This window comes from Euwallacea fornicatus, chromosome 33, assembly GCF_040115645.1.
Source record: "Euwallacea fornicatus isolate EFF26 chromosome 33, ASM4011564v1, whole genome shotgun sequence".
Taxonomy (NCBI): Eukaryota; Metazoa; Arthropoda; class Insecta; order Coleoptera; family Curculionidae; genus Euwallacea; species Euwallacea fornicatus.
Window position 1 is genome coordinate 1,907,423 of NC_089573.1, and position 23,636 is coordinate 1,931,058.

Genomic DNA, 23,636 nt, shown 5'->3' on the forward strand with positions numbered 1-23,636 from the left:
GACAGAGCAAATGCTGAAAGCGAAACCCTTAAGAAATCTACAATTTCCAAGCAAGAATACACATAAAGTTTTTTAATTGGGAATTTATTTTAGTTGCCGAAAGAAGATTCCATAGATGCCCCTTGGAAGTCATTTAAAGTGAATTAAGCAACGTAAAAGTAGCATTTTTGCTGACCAGGGCGGACCATTTCAAACTCTAATTAAAGCCCGTAAAAATCTACCTCGAACAAGAATCTTTCTGTATAAAGAGAGGCTAGATAAACTCAATAAAAGCAGCTAATGGGTTCGAAAAACCTCACAGTTGTTAAACTTGATTAGACCTGAATAACGTTGAAGTGGAGTGTATTTTTAAACATTGTTTACCTGCCATTCGTTTATCGATTGAACGTCACTCTTAATGCTCCGTTTCGAATACTTTTAGTGTCCTCATTATCAGGCATTATGGCTAATTCGTTCCGAAAATAAACAAGCAAAATTCTGAAGAATCAATTAATAATTAAGGAAATTATTCAATAATGCTAAGGTGTAAATAATTTAGGGCTGACCTTTAAGGACGTTGATTAATAAGTTTCGGGAAGGGTTCGAAATTACTTTTGTATCCTTGTTACGCTGAAGGTCAATCGAATCCAATCAACTTGCAAGTCCGTCACAAGACACACGATAAATTTCGGTTATGTCAGAATAAACTTTCGCCAAAGAACAATGATTTATTGTGAATAACAACAAAGTAATGTGCTAGAACTCTATTTACTTAATCAATCTAAACACTAATTAACTCCTAAAATATTCACAAAACATTGATTAGCTCTGGTCGGTAATGGAAACCAGATTCATCGCTAACCCTTGATAAAAGGACAATGGAAGTTCTTAATTTAATTGTTGTCTTTGCCGCTGTTTCCTACTCTCTTAAAATTTAATTGAGAAATCTTTTCTCTATCTGTCGAGCGAACATTTCACGTTAAATTAGATTTATTTTGCTTCAAATGTGTTACTTTTGCCGTATAGAAGCTACACAAAATACTTTAGAGGTTTTTTCATTGTGTCACTATGTCACGATGTCACTGAAACCACCTCACATCATCCTATTTCCAATCCATCAGCATCATTACATTATTCAAATTAAGTTGATTATGGGACATTTTTGGCCTTGTACCATCCTTTACTCCCTCGATATTAAATGTTAACCGTCTAACATTACCGTAAATTACATGCGAGGGTCAAGCATTTTTAAAATCTGGTGGTACGAATGGAACAGCACTCAAATGGGTTTAAATACCTGGTAAAAGGAATGAAGCATTGGATTTTTTGGCGTTTTCGAGCTAATTTCGGTGTTCTAAACTTCTTTCTGTGGAGAGAAATGGTGTTTTCGACAATTACCAGTAGTATCTACATACGGGAAAACATAATCGAAAGTCGAAAAGCTTGCTAAATCACCAATTTGTGTAACGACAAAGTCTTGTATTGATTTTTCCTTAATTTTTTATTCACTCTCAACTCATTTTCATACCCTGAAACAAATTCTATAAGCTTACCCGACTTATCCTATAAACCAACTTTTTATGCAATTTTAGTAGCGTTCAAAAACTATATAATATGCAGAACAGAAGGATTCAACCAGAATAAGAAATCCATAACTCTCAAATTGAAAGTTCTAGAATGTTCTTTTTGGTCGAAACGTCTTTACCTATTCTTAAAATGCTGAGGTTATGAGCTCAATTCGCGTCTTTGCTTGGAAGTTATGGGCACTACTGGGAATCATCAAGTTCGAATAAGACTACTTGAGTGTTCAACTAAGTTTAGCAATTTGAAACTCTAAAATGGAAGACTCCAAAAAGTTTATTTTTGCTAGTAGCGACAGATTACCTACCCTTAAACCACTAGAAATATGAGTTTAACGGATTTCTTGGCTTGAAAGTTATGATCAAAAATAGCAGAATACCTACGAAAAGCAATTATATTAATTGAGGATTCAACAAATTATAGAATTTTATAATTTTGAAAACAAAGAATGTAGAACGTTTCTTTTTGAGAAAGAGAAAGTTCTATCTCTATCTTAAAAATATCGAACACACGTTTTCAATTCGCTTCTTCACTTCACATCAGTAAGCACCCAAAAAATTGTTTCATAGTTCATCAAAGTTCGAAATTTATCCTGTATACAAAAATTCCGGTAATCCTGAAACATCTAACAAAATATACAATTTACTAGAAAATATCTTATGTAAAAATTGAAGGAATTTGAAAATTTTACCATTCTGCAGTATTCAGACATATAAGATGCTTCACAAAGCAGCAATGAATTGAAATCATGTTTCTTCTTATGGAATGTCAAACTTTTTGTGACATTTTCTGATTCATCCCTGCACCCTGAACGTATTTCATGTAAAATGTCCCATGACTAACTCTAGCGATACAGGAGTCATTGTAGAATGAATGAAAAAATGAAAAAAAAATTGTTCTTACGTAAATAAACGTATTTGTATTGAAGGAAGTGCTCAAAATGTGCCCCTTGAACTATTTGGCAATCAGCTAAGTAATAATAGAGTTCCTCAATAACATTTTCCAGAATTTCAACAGTAATGAGACGGCATTCGTCAGTTCTTCTCCTTAACTCATTTAAATCCGCCGGTTACGTAACGTACACGTTACTTTTTAAGTGGCGTCATAGAAAACAGTCAAGCGACGTCAAATCCGGCGATCTAGGGTGCCAAACTATTTCACCTCCACGTTCTATCCAAACTGCAGAATAAGCAAGCTGATTACAAAACAGATTAGACAAAAAAAGACAAGCCGTTAGCATCCTTATGAAGGTCGTTTAGAATGGCCTTTCAGATCGTCAGATTTGTAGCATCTGCACATTTCGAGCACTTAATCCAATCCCAAGCATTTAATACTATTTTCAATAATAAATCACAAGTCCACGCGCTTAATCCAAAAATATAGATTTCTTTATATCCGCCATCGCTGTTAAACCGCTAGAATTAGCCGCAGGACATGTTCCATTAAATGCTTTCACAATGGCAGGAAGAATCAGAAAATGGCAGGAAAATTTTGCCATTCCATAAGAAAAAGCACAACTTCAATTCCCTGCTACTCTGTGACGCACCTCATGTATTTCTGAATACCGCAGAATGGTGGAATTTATATGCTCCTTCAATTTTTATATGCGATTTTTTTTTAGTAAATTCTATATTTTTCGAGATGTTTCAAAGTTCCCGGACTTTTTCTCCACAGTGTATTAGGAAATACTCGAAAATTGCTATTTTTTTTTTTTTTGATGGAAACAGACCTCTGTATCGCTCTTAAGATTTGGAGACGATGGCCTCAATTCAACTCTACGCTTGAAAGCTATGATCACGAAGAGGAAGACATCATCATGTACCACTTTATATCTCCCAAAGGAAAAAGTGCGGACGTCTCCTTTGAATAGAAATGAACCAATCTACAGCGTGACTCATAATTAGGTTTACAATTTTTAAAGGTCAATTTCGAGACTTAAAATATTAAGAAACATTCCTCCGAGCTTTGATCGAAAAGTACCCCCCCCCCCTCCTCCCTCAGGAAATTACAGCTTTTATCATCCTTGAAATATATCTCTAAAACGTACGCAGCAAGAAGTAAATGCTGGAATTCAATATTAAAGTATCATATTGGGTATTGTTAGTTCGTAGATCCGCAACATAATATATTTTCTAGATCTGGGAAAGTCAATTTTTACTTTTGTCTACATTTCTATTAAATAAATGTGGAATTGAAATAGAGCCATAACATGCATTAAATAATTCTTTTATTGACTTTAGAACGAAAAACTCTCATTTAGAGCAAAAAAAACTTAGTTACATTCTTAGAGCAGCGGCATTATGATATTTCTTATTATAGGTCCTCTCGGATCACCGTGCATATCGAAATAATTTACGTTAACATGAATTTTCCAATTGAATCGGTTGAGTTGATAAACGAAAAAACTCACCCTTAGAGCAAGTATTATATGCTCTAGTATGTAGTTTCGCACATAAGTGGAATTTCAGAAAATAGCGTAAACTATTACATTCATTTTCATTTGCTGCTTGATTTGCTTAGCTCGACCATCTAGCAATTTAACGCACCTTGGGGGTTGGTTAAAGGAGCAGCTGAAGTGGTTTCGGGGCAATTCAGGTTCCAATTAAAATAGCTCGTGTTGACTTATATAAGACGAATTTTGTCAAGTTTCTGCAAGTTCAATGGCGGAACGGATAATCCCATCCATTATAAAACTGAGCGAAAGTTGCAACAATCCTTATCATTGTATTTTAGAGGTTTTAAAATAAAAACACCATTACTGGAAGTGTTTATACTAGAAACTTTATGTATATTTTAGGAGTGTTTTGAAGTTTATGTTACAAGTTGAGCATATAAATCCCTTAAACTTTAACAATTTATATGACTTTTAATGGCTAGATTAAACGCCTACATGATATGAATAAAGTTTAGCCAAGATTGAATGAAACCGGCCAAAATAATGCAGCTTGAAAATTTATTATCCTATTCTCCCGAAATTTTAATCCAAGTGATGTTTACTCGTTGAAAATTTTAGTTTACACTTACTACTTATCGAATTAAAAACAAGCCCATTCATTCAGGTAGCATAATGGAGCTTTGAAGTTGTATAGTATCCCATAGAATGTATTTACTCTTGATTCAGAGTCCTGCTTAAGCTTTGCCTTTATCAAATATTATTATGCACCGAGTGGAACTAATCGGAATTCTACACACTGATAGGTAATGAGACCCTGTTCGAACCTGTAACGTATACAGAAACTGTTTCATGTGCGATCGCCCAACTAACACATCATTATGGAACCGTTGTTCGACCTGTCACAGGTGAGATAATAGATTTCAGAAAATTAATAAACCAATTTGGAAATGCGTAAATGCGTGCTAAGCAAACATTTCTGCACTGCCTGGAAGTTCCTAGTTTATAACTTCCTCCCGCCTTGTAAATAAGTAAAATGTAGAGTTCAAGGTAAATTTATAGCTTTAAGTGGCTGAAGCAGAAACTTAGTAAATATTAGATAAACCTATTTTCAGAAAACAATTATATGCTGAATTTCCACGAATCTAATATTTGCCTTCTTGCATAAAAAGGGTTTCTTGAAAACAGCCCTTAAACGTCCCAGTAATAAATTCGCTTCGTGCTAATACCGCTTGAAGGCAGCGATCTGTATAATTCACCATAGTTCAGCATTCTTTTATACCCTTTTTATTTTAGATTACCCCATAAAAGAACGCCATTGATACCTTATCTTTGGGAAAGAAAGATACTTATCGGGCACTCGAATAAAAAAATTGGACTACAGCACCGGAAATAAAAAGAGTATTTTAAAACAAAGAGCTATAATATTATATCTCGCAGCGGAGGCCAGAATTTTATTTCCCTTAAGACTAAAGTCAGCGCCGCTGCCAACATGGGATTCGGGGTCTAAAAAACAAAGGCGGCAATATATTACGCCTCTGAAGGATCTAAATTTTCACCTTTCACAGTTCTTAATACCACGTCACAAGTGGAAACACAGAAACTTTTCTAAAAATATAACCCATCGAGGAGAGTACGGATATAAACATGTGTGTCGGATTTTATGCACTCCCAGAGATGGAGAAATTCCAATAGATTTCTTTTACCCTGAGAAGCGGAAAATGTCTAAAACGCATCAAAATACTTACCGATAACCGTAAACCTGAACATCACATCAGGCAACAATCTATGATTGATCAGGCATATGTAATCACCACTATCGGCTGAAGTAACGTTCATGAACACGAGCCTGTAATCATTGTCCATGGTGACGCGGTCCTTCCATTCATGATACAAGGTAGTGCCCGCATCTTTGTGGTACTCCAACACTTTCTTATGCTTGGATTCTGAGTGCCATTCCAAGTATTGCACGAGGGTACTTTGATTGGCACCTGGGCACCGGAATGTGAAGTTTTCTTTCGCGTGCGCTGTATAATATTCAGCCTTCATGGGGGTTTCTGAAACAAAGTTAGATGTGAACGAAAGAGAATTTTTTAGGGATAACGTCTTAATGTAGCTAGAAACGTTCTCTTAAGTGGGCCATATCCATATAAATGATTTTTAGGATATAAATTAGTTGGTTAAAGCGCAAAATAGTTCTTTCAGAACGTCGCAGTCGCGTAGAAAAGCAGCTGGAACCTTAAAACAAATAAACATTGACTTATACGGTTTGCGAACTTTAATAGTTTAAATTCTGGAGAAGTGACTTCAAAGTTCCTAATTTCTAGTAAAGTCCTTGTTGAAGATTTTGTTTAATTGAAAAAAATACTTTACTGAATGTCGCAATGAAGTAGCAAAGCAACTGTAGCTTGAAAGCAAGGGGAGGTAATAATGATACCAATAAATATCATTATTCCAATAGTATAAGCAAGTAGCAAAATGATGTTACCGAGGTTACAAAATGCAACTTATTTTCGTAGAATACCAACGACTTGATAGAATTCCGCGAAAAGTCTTTCTAAGATTATGATGGTTTAAAGATTCCCAGAAACAATGCTAGTAAACCATGTGGATTTTCAATAATCTTTTTAATAATCTGTTTTTGCCTGCGCCATTCCTAGAGTCTTAAATTTCAAGAAATTCGACTGAAAACGCATAGGATTGTAAACCATACGGTCATAGCCTTATATAAATTTTAGAAACGAAAAACTTTAACACCAGGTATATCGAAACCTAAGCATTTGCGGACCTACGTTTACAGAAAGAAAAGTCTTCTCTTGACCTCAAAAAATCTTTGTACTAAATTTTGAATCACTCCGTATATTGTAGTAGACGTAATAATCCCATTTTTTTTTTAATTTTTCAGTCTAAGATTCTTTCAATTCTATGTTTAATAAAATTCCCAACACTCCTGTATAATAAATAAAAGCCTTTAGTGCAAACTTGCTAGTTCTATATTTAGCAATCCCATATCTGTCATCCCATAATACTTTCGAAACTTGGGTAATACATAATGCCCCTAATATCAAACTGAATATATTTGCAGATTACTATTATTGTCTAAAATACCGAGTTTAGCCTACTTCCTAAGTAAGAAGAGGTAGGGGGTGGGTGAGGGTAAAGGAGGTAGATTTATAGACGGCTGGTAACATATGATAGTCCAGACTGGGGCTTATTTAGCCTCAAACTTTAAAACCCCTAGTTAAAATGTTTTTTGAGACGTGAATTTTTTACTTTTTCTTAATAGTTCCTATTCCGAAAGTTGCAGTCCAGTAAATAGAAAACCAGCTCTAATCTTAAAAAAAAGCAGAGGTCATATATAGTCTGCGACATTGGACAATCAACACTCAAAGCCAACGACCTCAAAATTCCAAATTTACAGTCAAGTCCTCACGGAAGGAATTTCTTTTCAATTTTTATTAAAAAAATACTCTTCTGACGATTGCTGTTAAGCAAGCAAGCAAGCAAAGAAAATAACTGTAGCTTGAAACCAAGGAGAGATGAACTTGCGCGATTTACGACAATGAATAGTCCAGATTCAACGGTAATGACCTCACAATTCCAAATTTCTAATTAAAGTCTTCTTTGAAGGGTTGTTTTGGGAATTAAAAAGATTCTGAATGTAGCGTTTAAGCAGAAAGGAAATCGTAACTTTAAAACAAGGAAAAGATAGACCGGCCCAACTGCTCACGTAGTTCAGAGCGTAAGTTTTAAGAGCTGCTAATCACAGACGGCTTGAACGAGCTACCAAGTGGCGCCACTCGGTTGCTGTGAAACGCTTCTCACTTAAATGAATTTTGAACCAGCTCGCCAATATTGGAACTAACTCGTCCAAACGAGCCACGAATTACTCTTTGCCACATATATACGTCTCAAGTACTAGAAAGTGCCCATAACCAAGTACAGTAGTTCCCTAGAAGCATCTGCCCATTCATGAGCGATTATTCTATTGGCGTAAGCCGCACTGACTGATATGAATGAACAGAATTATTAATGTTTAAAATAACCTAAACCACCCTGCTCTCCGTATATGAACAACCGAACTAACTTTCTCGCCCCCTTCCACATGAACCTCTCTACAGCGCGACTAAGTAGCGAGACAAAATCGGTTGATACAAGCGACTGAGTGGCGTTATTCAGTGGCGCGACGAAATGATTCGTCGGTGGAACATCTAAATGATGGCCCGACCCGTCCCGAGCGACCCCATGACAAATCGTTCGGGTCGGGCTAGATCTCTGACATCTCACGTTCGAGCCGGGTCGGGTTTCGTAGTAAAAAATTGCTTACAATAAAAAAAAACGTTAAATTCTAAATTTATTGCCAATTTTAGTACAATATTAATATGTATTTCACATTCGAAGCTGAAATTGCATGAAATTTGGTGGCGAAAATAGGAGTTTCGACGAAGAACTGATTTTTACAAGCTTCAAAGAGGAAAATGATACGTCATAGTAAGGTCTCGCTTAAGTCAAATTTGAATTTTTATGAAAGAAATATTTTAATTTTCCTGTATTGTGTGCGTAAATCATCAAACGAATCATTTCGTCAGGTTCTAGAAAAACCGACATGACAGCTAATTTCGAAATTTTGTAAAGATCTTTGGCTCAAATTCCCCAAATCCCGGCGGCTCGGACCAAATTCTATTTAAAATGTGATCAATGAATACGAAATAAATATAAAGAGAAATATAATAGCTTAAAGAAGCTCGGAAACAAAGAGCCTAAACCAATCAAAATTGAATGCAAATGCTAATGAAGTCTTTGGCAAAGCTAAAGGTAGTGTGGCCCTCAGGAATACTTAATTGAATTATTGGTCTATAGGCGAAATTAATTAATAAGCCAATCAAATCTCTAAGCACTTTGAAGATGTTTTCCGTAATTGAAACGTAAAATTTACATTGCTGTATGCGCTATTGCATTAAGTTGTGCTGTTAAATGAGTTTATTTCTTTGTCGCTTCAAAGAAATTAACAGGGACTTGCAACGCAGAGCGATTCAAGGTACCAACGTATTTCAATTTCCCAGGAAAGTCTGGAAATACGCATCCACCATGGTATCATCTCTAGGTAGAGGTTCAATTAAATGTGATGTTGAATGAATTTTAACAAAATAAAACGGGTGAATGTCCGAAAAACTTGGAAAATTAGTTGCAGCTTGTGCACACATACACGGTTCTATTATTTTCCGCTACATGCTAAGCAAAACTAATGTGTTTTCCGCAATTTTCAGCGTGGGCTTATTTGCAAGAGTTTTAAAGGAAGATTTTCCACCGTCCCTATATTGCATGCCCGCCAAGGCTAATGTGTTCCAGGGCATGCGGCCTTAATTAGCAGTCTATGGCTTAGTAAAAACTAATTATTGAGAAGTGGAAACCAAAACTGGTTTTAAACATTAAACTTCGCTGAAGGTTAAAATATAACATTCCCAAAGTTTCTAATAGATTTAGGACATTATCTGGTTACCTGTAATAAAAATCGCTCTAACGAGTTCGCATAAAATCCCAAAACTTTTCAGTGAGTTTAATCGAAACAATCTCTTGCTACACCACTCATTCTTATTAAGAATTCCTAGCAAAATCCTTTATATTGGGGCTAAGCCCTCAAGGAAAGGCAGCTTGGTATTTGTTTCAGGGAAACTTTAAGCAAAACTTTTGTTTCATCGCGGAGCTTTTTAAAAACTAAAACTGTAGTGTCAAACACTCTAATATAGAGAGAATATTCTAATAAAACGACCTTTGGATAAAGCCTTGCCATATTTCAACAATGTAAGAGGTCTCTAAAAGTATCTATAATTTAACTCGGCCAAGTTAAGCACAGATATAATAAGAAATTTATGTCGTCGATAAATTTTATTTAATCTATCTCTTGGACGAGAACTTTTTCTTCTAAACTTTCCAAATCATTTATTAAAGAAATAAAGAGACGGATTTGTTCAAACTATTCTACGAGCTAATATTGCAGTTTATACCCAGGTCCCTTGCTAATTTTAATAAGAAAAAGCCTTAACGAGACTCAAGGGAACTTTTTTGCGAGAAAAGTTTGCGCAGAGCATTCTACATAGGGTTTATCACATCAAGTAAAAATAATAATATCAAGTTGCACCGTGGAGTACCCTTGTAACACAATTAGGATTTCAGAAAAACGTGTTAGGAAAATTGTATATTTTTAATCTATTACCAATTTAATATTATATGAAAAAAAAATTGCCTCAAAAAAATGCATTGAAAATCGCATTGACTTTTGTCAATTAAATTAAAAGCGTCATTCTTATTATAAATATCTGTGTCATTAATCCACTTAAGGCCTTCGAAGGGCAAAGGGGAGCAGGTGCCTCTAGGCATTGACGTCATATTACATAACGCAAGCAGGTGATTCTTCGGTATTATACCCTTCATTCATCTAGTTCATATTGAGTTTGCGATATCTATTTGAACAAAACCGTATCAACGCCGGTTAGCGATTTGAGACGAATTTCAATTTAGTGGTTTACGAACGATTTTTTCAAATTCGCAAATTGAAATTTGTCAAACGTACCCCCAAAAATTAAAGGAAAAATCTGGATGCGCACCATTCTACCAAAACTCAGCAGCATACGTAAGCATGTATTTTAGTAAGTTCCAGCTCTGTCAGATTTTATGAAGAAATCCCGATTTAATAGCCAAAAAATATCCCAAATTTCGAAAGTAAATCCGTATTTTTAAAATTCAACTGAATTATTTAAATTTCGATGCACAATTCCCAATTTTCAAAAATATCCTTAAAATGTGGATTACTCTAAATATTATAGAATAGATTGTTCTGATGTGGAGTGGAAAAATTTTCCAAATTTTTAGGGACAATAAGGGCATCTAATTTAAATGTTAAAAAGAAACTGTGATTTTTCAAAACTCAAAATATCCAGTCGGATTTTAAATTAAGCAATTTGGATTTTACAAAAATTTTGAGTATTTACCGAATTAAATGCGTAATTTCAACTCTATTTGCTTGAGCTTCACATTTTGTTGATAAGCTACGAAAAACAAGATTAAACGTCATTCCTCAACATTCGTATCGGTTCTGGGAAATATTAATTTATTTGTAGAAAAGTTAGACAATCCCTCTAGTCAATCTGAATCATTTAATACCGATTTTAGTAATTTTTTATTAGTTTCCGGGTGATAATAAGAAAACCAGCAATTCGTATTATCATGTACAGTGGCGGCCATAAGTATGAAATATTATTTTAATTTGATAAAATATTTTTTAAAAAATACTAAACAAAAATTACACAAATGTTTGAAGGACTTTATTTAATTTCCTATAATTATAACATAAAATTCAGACTTCTAATCGCAAAACTTTTTAGAAAAATGAAAATGATAAATTACACTTGGACAAAAGTATGGAATATTTTTTACATCATGGTATGGAGCCTGCCATCTTAGGTAAACTCAATATTTTCAGGCATACCCCTTAGCATCTAGGACAGCCTGACATCGACGCTGCATTGAATCAATTAGATTCTGGCACGTTGAAGAAGAAATGTTTTTCCATTCTTCTTGTATGATCCTCCACAATTCTTCAGTATTTGACACGTGTCTTTGTCTAATTTTTCGTTTCCAATGGTCCCACAGATGTTCGATGGGATTTAAATCAGGAGATTTTGAAAGCCATTCTGTAACATCTATCTGCTTTTCAATAAACCAATTTTTAATCAACCGCGAAGAATGTTTAGGATCATTATCCTGTTGGAACCGCCATACCAGTGGCATTTCTTCCTCGGCAAATAGAGGCATATGCTGCTCTAGGATATCTTTGTATAAAAACCGATCCATTATTCCATCAATTTCGACTCCAGATTTCGAAAAAGATCCCCACACCATTGAGCTCTGACCGCCATGTTTAACGGTGGGCTTTTGGTACTTGGGATCAAGTCTCTTCCCTATTGGTCGCCGAACGTAAGTTTTTCCATCCGAATGAAACAGTTTGATTTTGGTTTCATGACTGAAAAGGACGGAATTCCATTTTTCGGGTGTCCAAAACAGATGTGAGCGTGCAAACTTAATTCTGGAATTCCGGTTTTTTTTGGAAATTAATGGTTTCTTCACTGCCAATCGTCCAAACAATCCAGTATCACATAGACGACGCGTCACAGTACGATCACTAATTTCAATACCACTATTAGTTGTAATTTCTTCCTTTATTAAGCGCGATGATTTTTCGGGATCTCTGGAGGATATAATGTTAATACGTTGGTCTGTAGGGGCTGTTGTTTTTCAGGGACGTCCTGTTTTCGGATGGTTTTTTCCGGCGTTGAATACCCAAAACTTCCTCAAAATTTCCGACACACACCCCTGGCTCACAACAAATGTTTTTGCGATGTCCTTCTGATTGGCTCCGTTATTTGACATCTTCACTATTCGTGATCGAAGATCTTCCGAAAGATATATTTTTTTTACCAATTCGGCTTCAAATTCTATCGAACTGTAACACTCAATACTGAATACTAAATGCAAAATAAATTAAAATATTTGATATTCCATACTTATGGCCACCACTTTATATCGTATACAGGGTGAGTCGGGAGGATCGTGCAAAACTTCAGGGGCGTGTTGTACATGAAAAATAAATGTAAAAAAACTCAAATGTTGTTATCCGATTTTCGTTTGTTTACAAGTTATAGCGTAAATAACATTTTTTAACTAGGATTCTATTTACCATAAATGTACCTGGACGTTGGATTGGTCGTGGTGGCCCTATTAGTTGGCCTCCAATGTCTCCAGACCTCACACCACTAGACTATTGTTTGTGGGGTTGGTTTAAAACTGAAGTGTACAGAGTAAAAGTGGACCCTCAAGATGCACTAATTCAACGCATTAGAAATGCTGCAGCTGCCATTAAAGAAAGACATGAAACAATCAGGAGCGCAACGAATGCTCTTCATAGACGAAGCCGAAAATGTTTAGAAGTTAATGGAAATATTTTTAAACGTTTACTATGATATTCAAACGTTAATTTATGGAATTTCTTATGAAATTTATAATTTTTTTTTTAATTTTATGTTTTAATTTTATTTACGCTATAACTTGTAAACAAACGAAAATCGGATAACAACATTTGAATTTTTTTACAGTTATTTTTCATGTACAACACGCTCCTGAAGTTTGGCACGATCCTCCCGACTCACCCTGTATAAGTTGATTTCATGCTGTCACACTTAGCGCCTAGGTCAAATCAAATAATGCTTCTTCAAGACAACGTAGAAAAAATAGGAAAGAGAATAATGATTGAAATGATTACAGTTCTTTAAACGATACATCTCTTATTAAAGCCCCAGAAGTTTGCTTAGCAACAACGTTACAGTATCATGTACTGTAGGGTTCAATTTACCTGCCACAAATCAGCACAAGATAAACATTGGTTATGGCTAATGAATGGTTTTCTAAAAACAAACTTACTAGTTAACAAGAAGCGAACGAACGCTGTAATATTTCGGACAAGCAGAGCAAACTTGGGTAATGCCAATAAACGTGAACCTACAGTAACAAACGTTTGTATAAGGCATTTTGTAAAACTTTTGGGTATGGAATTAGATAATGCCTTCTCCTGACAAAGGCAAATGGTAATATCCACCCTAGTCACTAATTATAGAAACAGAACATTAAATTATACCCTTCCATTACATCCTCTATCAATATATGAACATTGCCTATTCTGTAGCTATATTAAACTAGATAATAGGCCTCCAGTGAGCATAAAAGCTATGTAAAATATCAAACACATTAAGAAAGCTGTAGTTGATTCTGAAATGGGGTGAACAGGGTGTTTCGTGTTAGCTGGCCAATAGGCCAACCGTAGGTTTCTTATCCGAAAATAATTCGACTTGCTTTAAGGCACGTTTTTCTTTGGCGCTTTATAGGAATGGTTGTCGAAGTTAATAAAAAAGAAATATTTTTGTTAATAACATGGCTGTTTCTTCATATACGTTAATGAAAATTTTCAGTAATGTATACTTCAACTAGGCGCATATTTCCTATAATTTGAATAAAAACATTTGAAAAAGTAATGGGGAAAATGAGATGTCGTGAACACATTTTCCCCCCAAATTTTTTTGTGCACTCCCATAGCACATTTGTTTAGTTATTCAGATTAGTTGTTTCTTTATCCGTATTTCTTCATTCTTGTAAAATTTTAATTCACAACATACTTTAAAAGGTATGTCAGCTTTATTCTTAATTTATTTAATTAGCCACACCAGGAAGACGAAATTTTACAAATTTTCCATAACAATCCGGATATCATCACGAGAATGATTCCTTTTCAAATACAAAATCAAGACAAGTGTAACGTACACGGAGCACTAAAACGGGAATAACGTGTGTTTTGGAACTACGTTCGCAGGTTAATAAAAAATGGAACGTCACGTGCTGAGGTGCAATAAGCTGAAAGCTCTTCTAAAGTGCAAATTAAAATTTTGCAAGAATAAAAAAAAATCCAGATAAAGAAACAACTAATTTGAATAAGTAACCGAATGCCCCATTGGCGTGTGTTCAAAAAAGTTAGGGGGCAAATGCGTTAACTACCCCCCATTGTTTCTCCAAATCTTTTAACCCAATTTATACGAAATATGCGTCTAATTAAATTATATATGTACGTATATATGACTGCAAAATTTCATTAAAATATGCTAAGTATCCAAGTTATTAACAAAAGTATTATACTTTAACTAACTTCAACACCCTGTGTAACGAGTATAAAGCGCCAAAAAACAAAGTGTCATAGGGACAGTCTAATTATTCTCGCATAAGGACTCTCGGGTTCCCAGATTAGCCCTTTAATATGAGACACCCTGTATATAGTCTTCTGTAACATAATTTTTGAAATGAAGATGATCATCATCATCCACAGATCGACCGAGATTTTCTTAATTCTCCTCGTTTTACAGCACTTTCAAGTAGCAAAATATTTAAAAATACATGTTAAAATGAACAAGTATTTCAGAAATTAAAACAGACATTACAACCGGATTCATACACACTTTTACAGCTTTTCAAAGTGGTTAGTTTGAGAAGAGGAGGGTGGTATTGAGTAATAGGGCAAATAGGCTATTGATTCCCAAGATACTGACGCTCGAATTTTGAAAACTTGAAAAAAAGCTACCATCTTTTTTTGAGGAATTTTCACTCAAAACTATTCCTTCAAATTTATATAAACCTATTAATGAGTCTATATCTATATGCCTTTTCATCCCAAAACGCGTAAATTCAAAGTTCTAAAATAATTTATTGCCGTAATCAAAAAATATCTTCCTTCCATTTAACCCCCTCCATTTAAAACGTCTATTTATTACGTCCTCAAAACGCTATAATTTATTTTTTTAAATGAAAAAAATATATTTTTACGTTTTCAAATGAGGTATGCCAAATCTCTATATCCAATTTAAAAATTTAGCGTTGGTAGCAGGCTGTAAAATGGGGTTAAATGGAGGTATGAAATATTTACATTACAGGAGGACGTTTAGCAATTTAACGTTTAGTAATTAATCCACGAGTTTTATATTTATAAAAATATTTAACCTTGCCGCGTATGCGAACCGCACCGAAAACGGCACTTTGTATCTCGCTAACGGAGCATTTCCAGATCTATACCATTATTATAGGGCAAATGCAGCTAAAAGCTATTTTTCAAAACTAAAATGAGTTAGTAGTCAGAGTGAAAGTAAACATAAATAAATTCCTTCTTTTTATCGTGGAACATAAATATGCCCACCAGTAATTTTGATACAGGATTTATTTATTTTTATGGGATTTATTTAACAAAAATATATGATGTCACCTTATTCTGCATATTTTTCATGCATCCGGGTTTCGGCTTGGAGTGAAAAAACACAACCGCAGTTTAGTTTACATTTCCTTTAACTAAGTATTATACAGGGTTTTCCACATTAAACTACGAACTTTAAAGGGCAAATGAGAACTCTCTAATCAAGGTAAAAACATTTTTATTGGATTATTACACTGACTTTCAAAAAAACCGCAACGCCAAGAAGAACACATCGTACACGTTTGAAATTCTGGCATCACGTTTGGTCGGGTAATGGATAAAAACGATCAAAATATCTAAAGAAAATTATTGTGAATAAGTGAAAAAATTTAATAATAATTTAATAATGGGTGGTATCTCCTCTTAAATTAATACATTCCTGTAAGCGACGGGGCATGCTTAAAATTAAATTCTCAATATCTTCCTGTGGTATTTTATCCCAGGCAATCTGCACCTGCTCGCGGAGTTCATCTACGGTCTCTGGAGGGCGAGCTAAACGTTGAAGTCTCCGACCCATTATATCCCATACATGCTCTATTGGGGACAAATCTGGAGACCGAGCTGGCCAAGGCAAAGTATCCAAATTTTCAGCTCCCAAATACTTCAAAGTATCGTTGGCTACATGTGGTCGCGCATTATCCTGTTGAAATGTGCTTGCAGGATGGTCGTGCATGTATGGTACAAGAACCGGTTCTAAGACACTATTAATGTACCTCTGAGCATTTAATCTATCGTAAATGGAAACAAGAGGAGACCGACTACCATACTGGATGGCACCCCAAATCATGACACCTGGTGTTAAATCAGAATGATGCCTTTCTAAAAAGTCCAAATTTAATCGCTCTCCTCTGCGCCTTCTAACACATAACCGTCCATCAGATCGCCATAAACAAAATCGGCTCTCATCACTGAACACGATTCTTCTCCACTGATCCACCCATTGCACTCTCAGACGACACCACTCCAGTCGGGCCACCCTGTGATTTCGTGATAATGGAAGCCATAGGACGATATGAATTTAGCCCAAAACTTCGAATTCTGCGATACATCGTGCTAAGGGAGACCCTTCGATTTAGGGTGGCTGCCCAGTCAGCACCAAGAGACGAAATTGTTTCAAACGGGGCGCCGGTCGCTGAACGACGAAGTCGCCGGTCTTCGCGTCGGTTCGTCATTCTTGGACGGCCACTACCACGATGACGATTTACTGACCCTTCGTTAGACCAATCTCTCCAAGCTCTTAGCAGTGTTGATGCGTTTCGATCCAATCTACGTGCAATTTCGCGGCAAGGTAAACCTGCCTCATGCATACCAATAATTGTTCCCCTTTCAAAGGGAGTTAGCTGTCGATAAACTGCATTTTGGCGTACACGAGGTATTTTGCACTACCACACATTCCATATGGTACTAACAATAGTACCTTTACCGCTATCCGCCTGTAAAAAAAATTGCAAAAAGAACGATCGTCACAGATAAAAAAGTAAAGAAAAACTTCATATCGCATTAAAATACGAACTTGAAATTTTTATCATTTTTTTCTCTTTACAAGGCTAAAATCATACCAAAATTTCAAATGCATACAGTGCGTTCTTCTTGGTGTTGCGGTCTTTTTGAAAGTCAGTGTAGCTAATTCTATGAGATTTATTAATAATTTAGATAACTATTCAATTTTTAAACATCATGTCTTCATATAGAAGACATGGCATATGCCTTCAATCAACTTCAACGTAATTTTGAATTCTAAATTTTGCATTACCCGGCCAAGCAAACCTCCATCTTGACCTGGATCCACGAAAGAAGACTTCGTCAGCTTCGTTAAGATTTAAATTGTTTAGTCAAAATAACTAGTTCTGTAACAATAATTTTTAAATTTTTACCCCTGCCGTTCGTTATTGGTATGAAAATTCTCGCGAATTGTTCACCAAAAGCTCCATGATCCAAAAATCGTCGTTTAGTGTGGTGTAGCAACAATTCTGAAACTAAAAGAGCGAATTCGGAAAAAAACTGCAAGAATAGATCGAGATTTATTCTGTCGAGTGATGCAAAATGTTGAACTGAAAATTCAAATTTGCATTGAACTTGATGGCGGGCAATTAGAAGATACGATTTTAAAAAAATGAACGATTATATAAACGACTAAGAAATCCCATAGAATTAGCTATATAGTGGCCCAATAAAAGATTTGTTTTTGCTCTGATTAGAAAGTTTTTATTTGACTTTTAAAGTGCATAGTCTAATATGGGGAACCCTGTATATTGCACAAAAAACATTTTGATATCCAATAATCACTTACACCAACGAGTCGACTTCGCCTACAAACTCGGTTAATTGGTCAAATTTGTCATAAAATTTTGTATTAAGTTCATCGGTGTCCCAACCTTTAACGAAATACCCCCAGGGATGCAACATTGTTACCGAAGCTCGGAGTGAGTACAATCTATTAAAATATGGAAATTCCGATACCTGACTGACACAAAACAGAATAGTAATTATGGAAAACATTCTCAAGGTGTTTAAAGGCTTGACAGGTCACCATTGACTTATTAATTAACCTCCTTTATAGCCAAATAATTCGATTAAACATTTCAGAGGGTTACACTACCTTTAGCTTCGCCCAAGACTTCAATTAGCACCGTTTTAGTGGGGGTTTCTAAATTTCTTAACCTTTTTATATATTGGAGTCATTATTTACATTTGTATAAATGAGAATTGAGTTGGGCTTGTCCATTTCAGCACCCACACGATCGGAACTTCAATTTGTTTGTAACAGTTAAAGAATGTTTTATGAGGTAATTTAAGAGGAAATAAATGAATGGGACGATTTTTCATGAGAAAAGTCTAGTTACGACATTTTTAAATAAATAACATTGTGGTCAAGATTGATCGCTGCGTTTCCAGAGTGTACTAAATTCGTTCATTACAAATTCATTCCCAGACCAATTCACATGAATAGGAACTAACTTTTTCAAGTACTTAAAATGTTTTCACAGAGTCAGCACTAAATTTATAATGGAAGAATACCACCTCCAAGCAAACTGATAACAAAGTACCATTGTGTTCTTACCACCATCCGTCTGGCGAATACCGCATCGGGTGAAAAGCAAATATGTGACAACAAAAATCGATATTGTTATGTTAATTTTAATAACTTTTGTACTTTTGAGGCAGATCGTTCTTTCTTCTTTTGGGTCTAATCACTCACACCCCAGTAAAGGTTGCTGCAGCGGTGAAATCACGCTCTCGGGCGAAAATCCTTGATAACGTTTCAATGACAAATCGGTCACTCTTTTCAAAATAATTTTTTATGAGTATATCATAGAAATTGACGCGTGGCGTCTTTAATAAACATGGATAGGACTTGATTACTTAGGCTTCAGCTGGAGGTTAACGTCGGACACATAAAAAGGAAATAAACACTAGCAAATACCACTTAGAATAATCACCAACACAGGAAATAAAATTTAAAGAGACAAATTTAACTATACTGCGTCTATGGAATGAAGAAATGAGACGTCACGGCAGGATCCACAAAAAATGCAGCAAAAATGTCTTGACGCCTGATAAACCGTCCAGTGGTTCAAGATGTTGAAAATGCTATAATATCTTGTTAATCCTAAATTTCAATGGGCATTTTATACAGGGTGTTTCCTACGTACGGTACATAACTTCGGGAGCGTATTCTACAGCTAAAATGAAGGTAATTTTGTTATATAAACTATATTTCAAAAATGCTTCGTTGCGGAAATACAGGGTGTGAAAATGTTATTGTCTGAAATTTAATGTCTCACGCACAGATAAATAAACGGTGTTGGTGCCTAGTAAAATGTCGACAATTTCGGTACCAAACAGGCAAGTACGCAACAAAAAATTCATATCTTCATACAAGTATTTCTTTTCTTAAGAATAATAAAAAAGAATGAAAAAATTTAACTACAATTTTTTTATTTATTTATTCGAAAACGATGCATCCTACGAAAAAAAGTCAAGAGACGTTTTTTCTTCCAAATCGAACAAATAATTAAAAAAGGAACAAAATATTGGAAAAGAATTTCCATTAAATTCCATTAAAATATCCAGCAATTATCCTGCCCACACGCCACTGGTTACGCAACAGCCACTGTTTTTAGCGTGAAATACGCACCGCTGCCAACTCTCAAACCCTGCAAGATGTCATTAAAATGTCTCAAGTAGTTTCGGAAATTGTAATTTTTAAAGAAATTTTCACACCCTGTATTTCCGCAACGAAGCATTTTTGAGATATAGTTTATATAACAAAATTACCTTCATTTTAGCTGTAGAATACGCTCCCGAAGTTATGTACCGTACTTAGGAAACACCCTATATATTTTTCCTCCATTGGAGGGTCCTAATAAATATTGTTTTTTCATTATTTCTTAATCAAGACTTTATGCAGGTACCTATAAGTCTCCCAAGTAAAATCTATCTTTAAGTGCACCTGATAGTTTCCGGTTATTTCCGAGAGTTATGTACTCATCTATACCCTCTTAGGGCTATCTGCATCTACATGTGCTCATCTTTATTTCTTCGCAATTGGTCTGTCTATAAGTTAGTTCACGTATGGACACTTTAAGTTTTTTTTTTCAATTATTTTTGTTAATTTTATTATTAAATGACACTAGAGTTTCCTACATGTTTAGCGTTTCTTATTGATATACTTTGTTTTTGAAGTAAAACGGCGGTGTGTAAATTTTTAAAGTATTTTATATTAAAGCTGTAATATTTAACTATTAATAAAGTTGGTGTTTTAAATAATTAGAACAATAAAACGAGTTAAAATATTAAAATTTACTAAACGGCTAAGTAATAGCTAGTTATATATAGATATACAGGGTGGTTCTAGATAAGTGGGACAAGCAAATATCTTGAAATCGGGAAGATCTACAAAAAAATGTTCAAACAAAGTCTTCTTTATTTTCAGGGCCTCAACTTTTTATAATGTCAATTTTTTTTTCAAGGTCACCTTCACCTGTCTTTTAAGGTCAACTTCATTTTTTCAAACGTAACAACCAATTTTTTTTTTGAGGTTCGAATTCTTTGTTGGTAATAAAAATGTTTTTACTTGCAACATTTTTTACTAAAAGTAATGAAATTCATAATAATAACAGACACAAAATAAAAAACATTTCATTAAACTTTATTAATTTATTTTAACACTTTTATTAATTTTGCAGTAAATTTTAATTTATTATAACAAAAATCAGTCCAACAGATGTTCGAAATGGTTTCCCTGCTGTTCACGGCACGTAACAATTCTGTTTTGAAATGGTTGTTTGGTATTTTCCAGCATTTCAGTTGTAATGTTTCGACAAGCGTTTTTGATCCGAATTTTCATGTCTTCGGAAGTATTTGGTACTCGACTATAAACTACTTGTTTTAAAGGACTTCACAAAAAAAAATCTAGTGAAGTCAAATCTGGTGATCGGGCTGGCCAGTTAACTTCACTACCACGCCCAATCCATCCTTGTGGAAAATGTTTATTTAAAACTTCTCTGACATTCCTAGCATAATGAGCGGGGCAACCGTAATATTGAAACCACATTGTCAAACTTTGCTCTAAATTAACTGTTTTTAACTGTTAATTTAACTGTTTTAACAGAAATTTTATAAAATTGGACTTCTAGCGTTCGCGGGATAAGAGTTTGGAATTATTACGAATTTCATTACTTTTAGCAAAAAATATTTCAAGTAAAAACATTTTTACTGCCAAAAAAGAATTCAAATCTCCAAAAAAAATTGGGTGTTACATTTGAAAAAATGAAGTTGACCCTAAAAGACAGGTGAAGGTGACCTTGAAAAAAAATATTGACAATATAAAAAGTTGAGGCACCGAAAATAAAGACTTTGTTTGCACATTTCTTTGTAGATCTTCTCGATTTCAAGATATTTGCTTGTCCCACTTATCTAGAATCACCCTGTATATATATATATATAAAGTATAAATAATATTTAGTGAAAACTATAGTTTTTGACAAAACGTGTGCCATAGAAACTAATAACTACTAACATTTCCTAGGTTAAAACTGGATTCAACTAACCTTCTTAGAAAACTCTAATTTTGACTAGGAAACCCTAGAATTGTTGTACGGTGATAGTTAATAGTATTTTTTCTTAGTTAGATGGAATTGTCGGTAACATTCACAGGCTGTCTTAGAATAAGAGGGTCAATGCTTAACCACATATTCCTTAATTAAAAATATATCGATTCGTGGTGACATACTTATACACCACGACCTCTGATGGTTTTAGAATAACAACCCTTGTCGAATATGCCCCGAGAAACAGAAATATTATTTATCAAATTTTGTTGCACTCCATATAGTAGTTTTTGCCTTATCTGCACACTTAAAAAAAAATATATATTTTGAGAGGCTCTATCTCCTGAGGGAGACAATTTCATATATAAGTAGATCACCATGGATCGATATATTTTTCACCAAGGAATATATGGTTACGTACTGACCCCCTCAATCTGGGACACGCGGTATATATATATGTGGTGAAAGTGGTTTTGATTTTGACCATTCCGCAACATTTCGAACCACTATTATCGCCGGCAAGTTTATCTCTGAACCATTTTTTGTGGGCTCTGTCGTGATAACTCATTTCTTTATTTAATAAACACAGTGTAGGTGTAAAATTCAAATGCCAATTACTTATCTCAAATCAACCTCTTGAATCACGTAAAGAAATTATCATTCCTCAACGACTAAATGGAGGAGTTTCAGAACGTTTCACGCATTTTAGAAATTCACCTCTCATACAATTTAGTTTAGTGTTTATTTTCGTTTTTTTTTTTTTATAAACACGGTATCCCGAAAGGTCATATCATAAACTCTAAGGGTTATATAGAAGGTAAAGTAATGCTAGTACTTCGCATAAAAAAATGCTTGTCGGCCTTCGTTACCATGTTATGCGCTCTAAAAGTAAGAAATTAGAAAAAGGATTTTGCGTGCGTCTTTCCAATAATTATCATGGAGACAGTGAAAGTTGGGAGGTGTAAATAACTCATAGTCGCGTTTATTTTGGTATGTAAACAGACGTTTCATATGTCTTCCTTATGGAAAGGAAATCAAAATTTCCCATTTAACTTTATTAATTATTTTAGTTAGTTAGAGAAATAAGTTTTTTTGTAGTTAAATTTTTTCATAATTTTCCTTCTAAAACGGTATATCTTGATTTAATCGATAGCTTGTACCGTTTTTGAAAAAAACTCATCTTATTGCCAACATGCACCATACATGCCAACAGTTTGAGATCAAACAAAATATTATTATGAAAATGGTATTTATTAGAGCCAAAGTTATAAAGAATATTTAATATGAGAGTCTTAGATTGCAACACAGCAGCTTTGACAACGTTACCTTCTATAAGTCCGAGCATTAGATGCATATCTGCATTCTGCTCGTTGCAGACTGCAAGGCATTATTAAAATAACTCATGTTGATGACACTGAATGTTGACATGAATATTTTTGATCATTTTAACTGTAATCTCTACCTATTTTTTCTAATAAACTGTTATTTTATTTGCTTTCGAATTGTTTGTATGTGTGCTGTATGTTGTTAACAAAATGTGTTTTTCTCCAAAAACGGTAGAAGCTATCGATTGAAGCAAGATATACCATTTTTGTAGGAAAATTATGAAAAAATTAAACTACGAAAAAACTAATAAGTTTAAATGAGAAATTTTGATTTCCTTTTCATAAGGAAGACGTATGGAACGTCTGTTTACATACCATGTCTTGGGGGGAATTATGTCATTCCCCTGGACAATGTAGCAGTTAGTGGGTTCTGCTTCCGCGGCTGGTTCTCAACCTTTTGTTTCCGA

General features: G+C 34.6%; 1 protein-coding gene across 5 annotated transcripts in view; it reads right to left on the minus strand.

Annotated features, from left to right (window-relative positions):
• Ptp99A (Protein tyrosine phosphatase 99A) overlaps positions 1–23,636 on the minus strand; it is a 286,683-nt gene that overhangs the window by 236,410 nt on the left and 26,637 nt on the right. For 4 of the 5 annotated variants that reach the window (XR_010733676.1, XM_066299450.1, XM_066299452.1 and 1 more), the window contains exon 2: positions 5,701–6,009. Coding sequence is in view for 4 of the 5 variants with exons in the window: in XM_066299450.1 (XP_066155547.1) it covers positions 5,701–6,009 (309 nt within the window). In the remaining variant the exon portion in view is untranslated. Of the gene's footprint in view, positions 1–5,700; positions 6,010–18,852; positions 18,929–23,636 lie in introns of those variants that run through there. The other variant, XM_066299453.1, reaches the window with a different exon arrangement.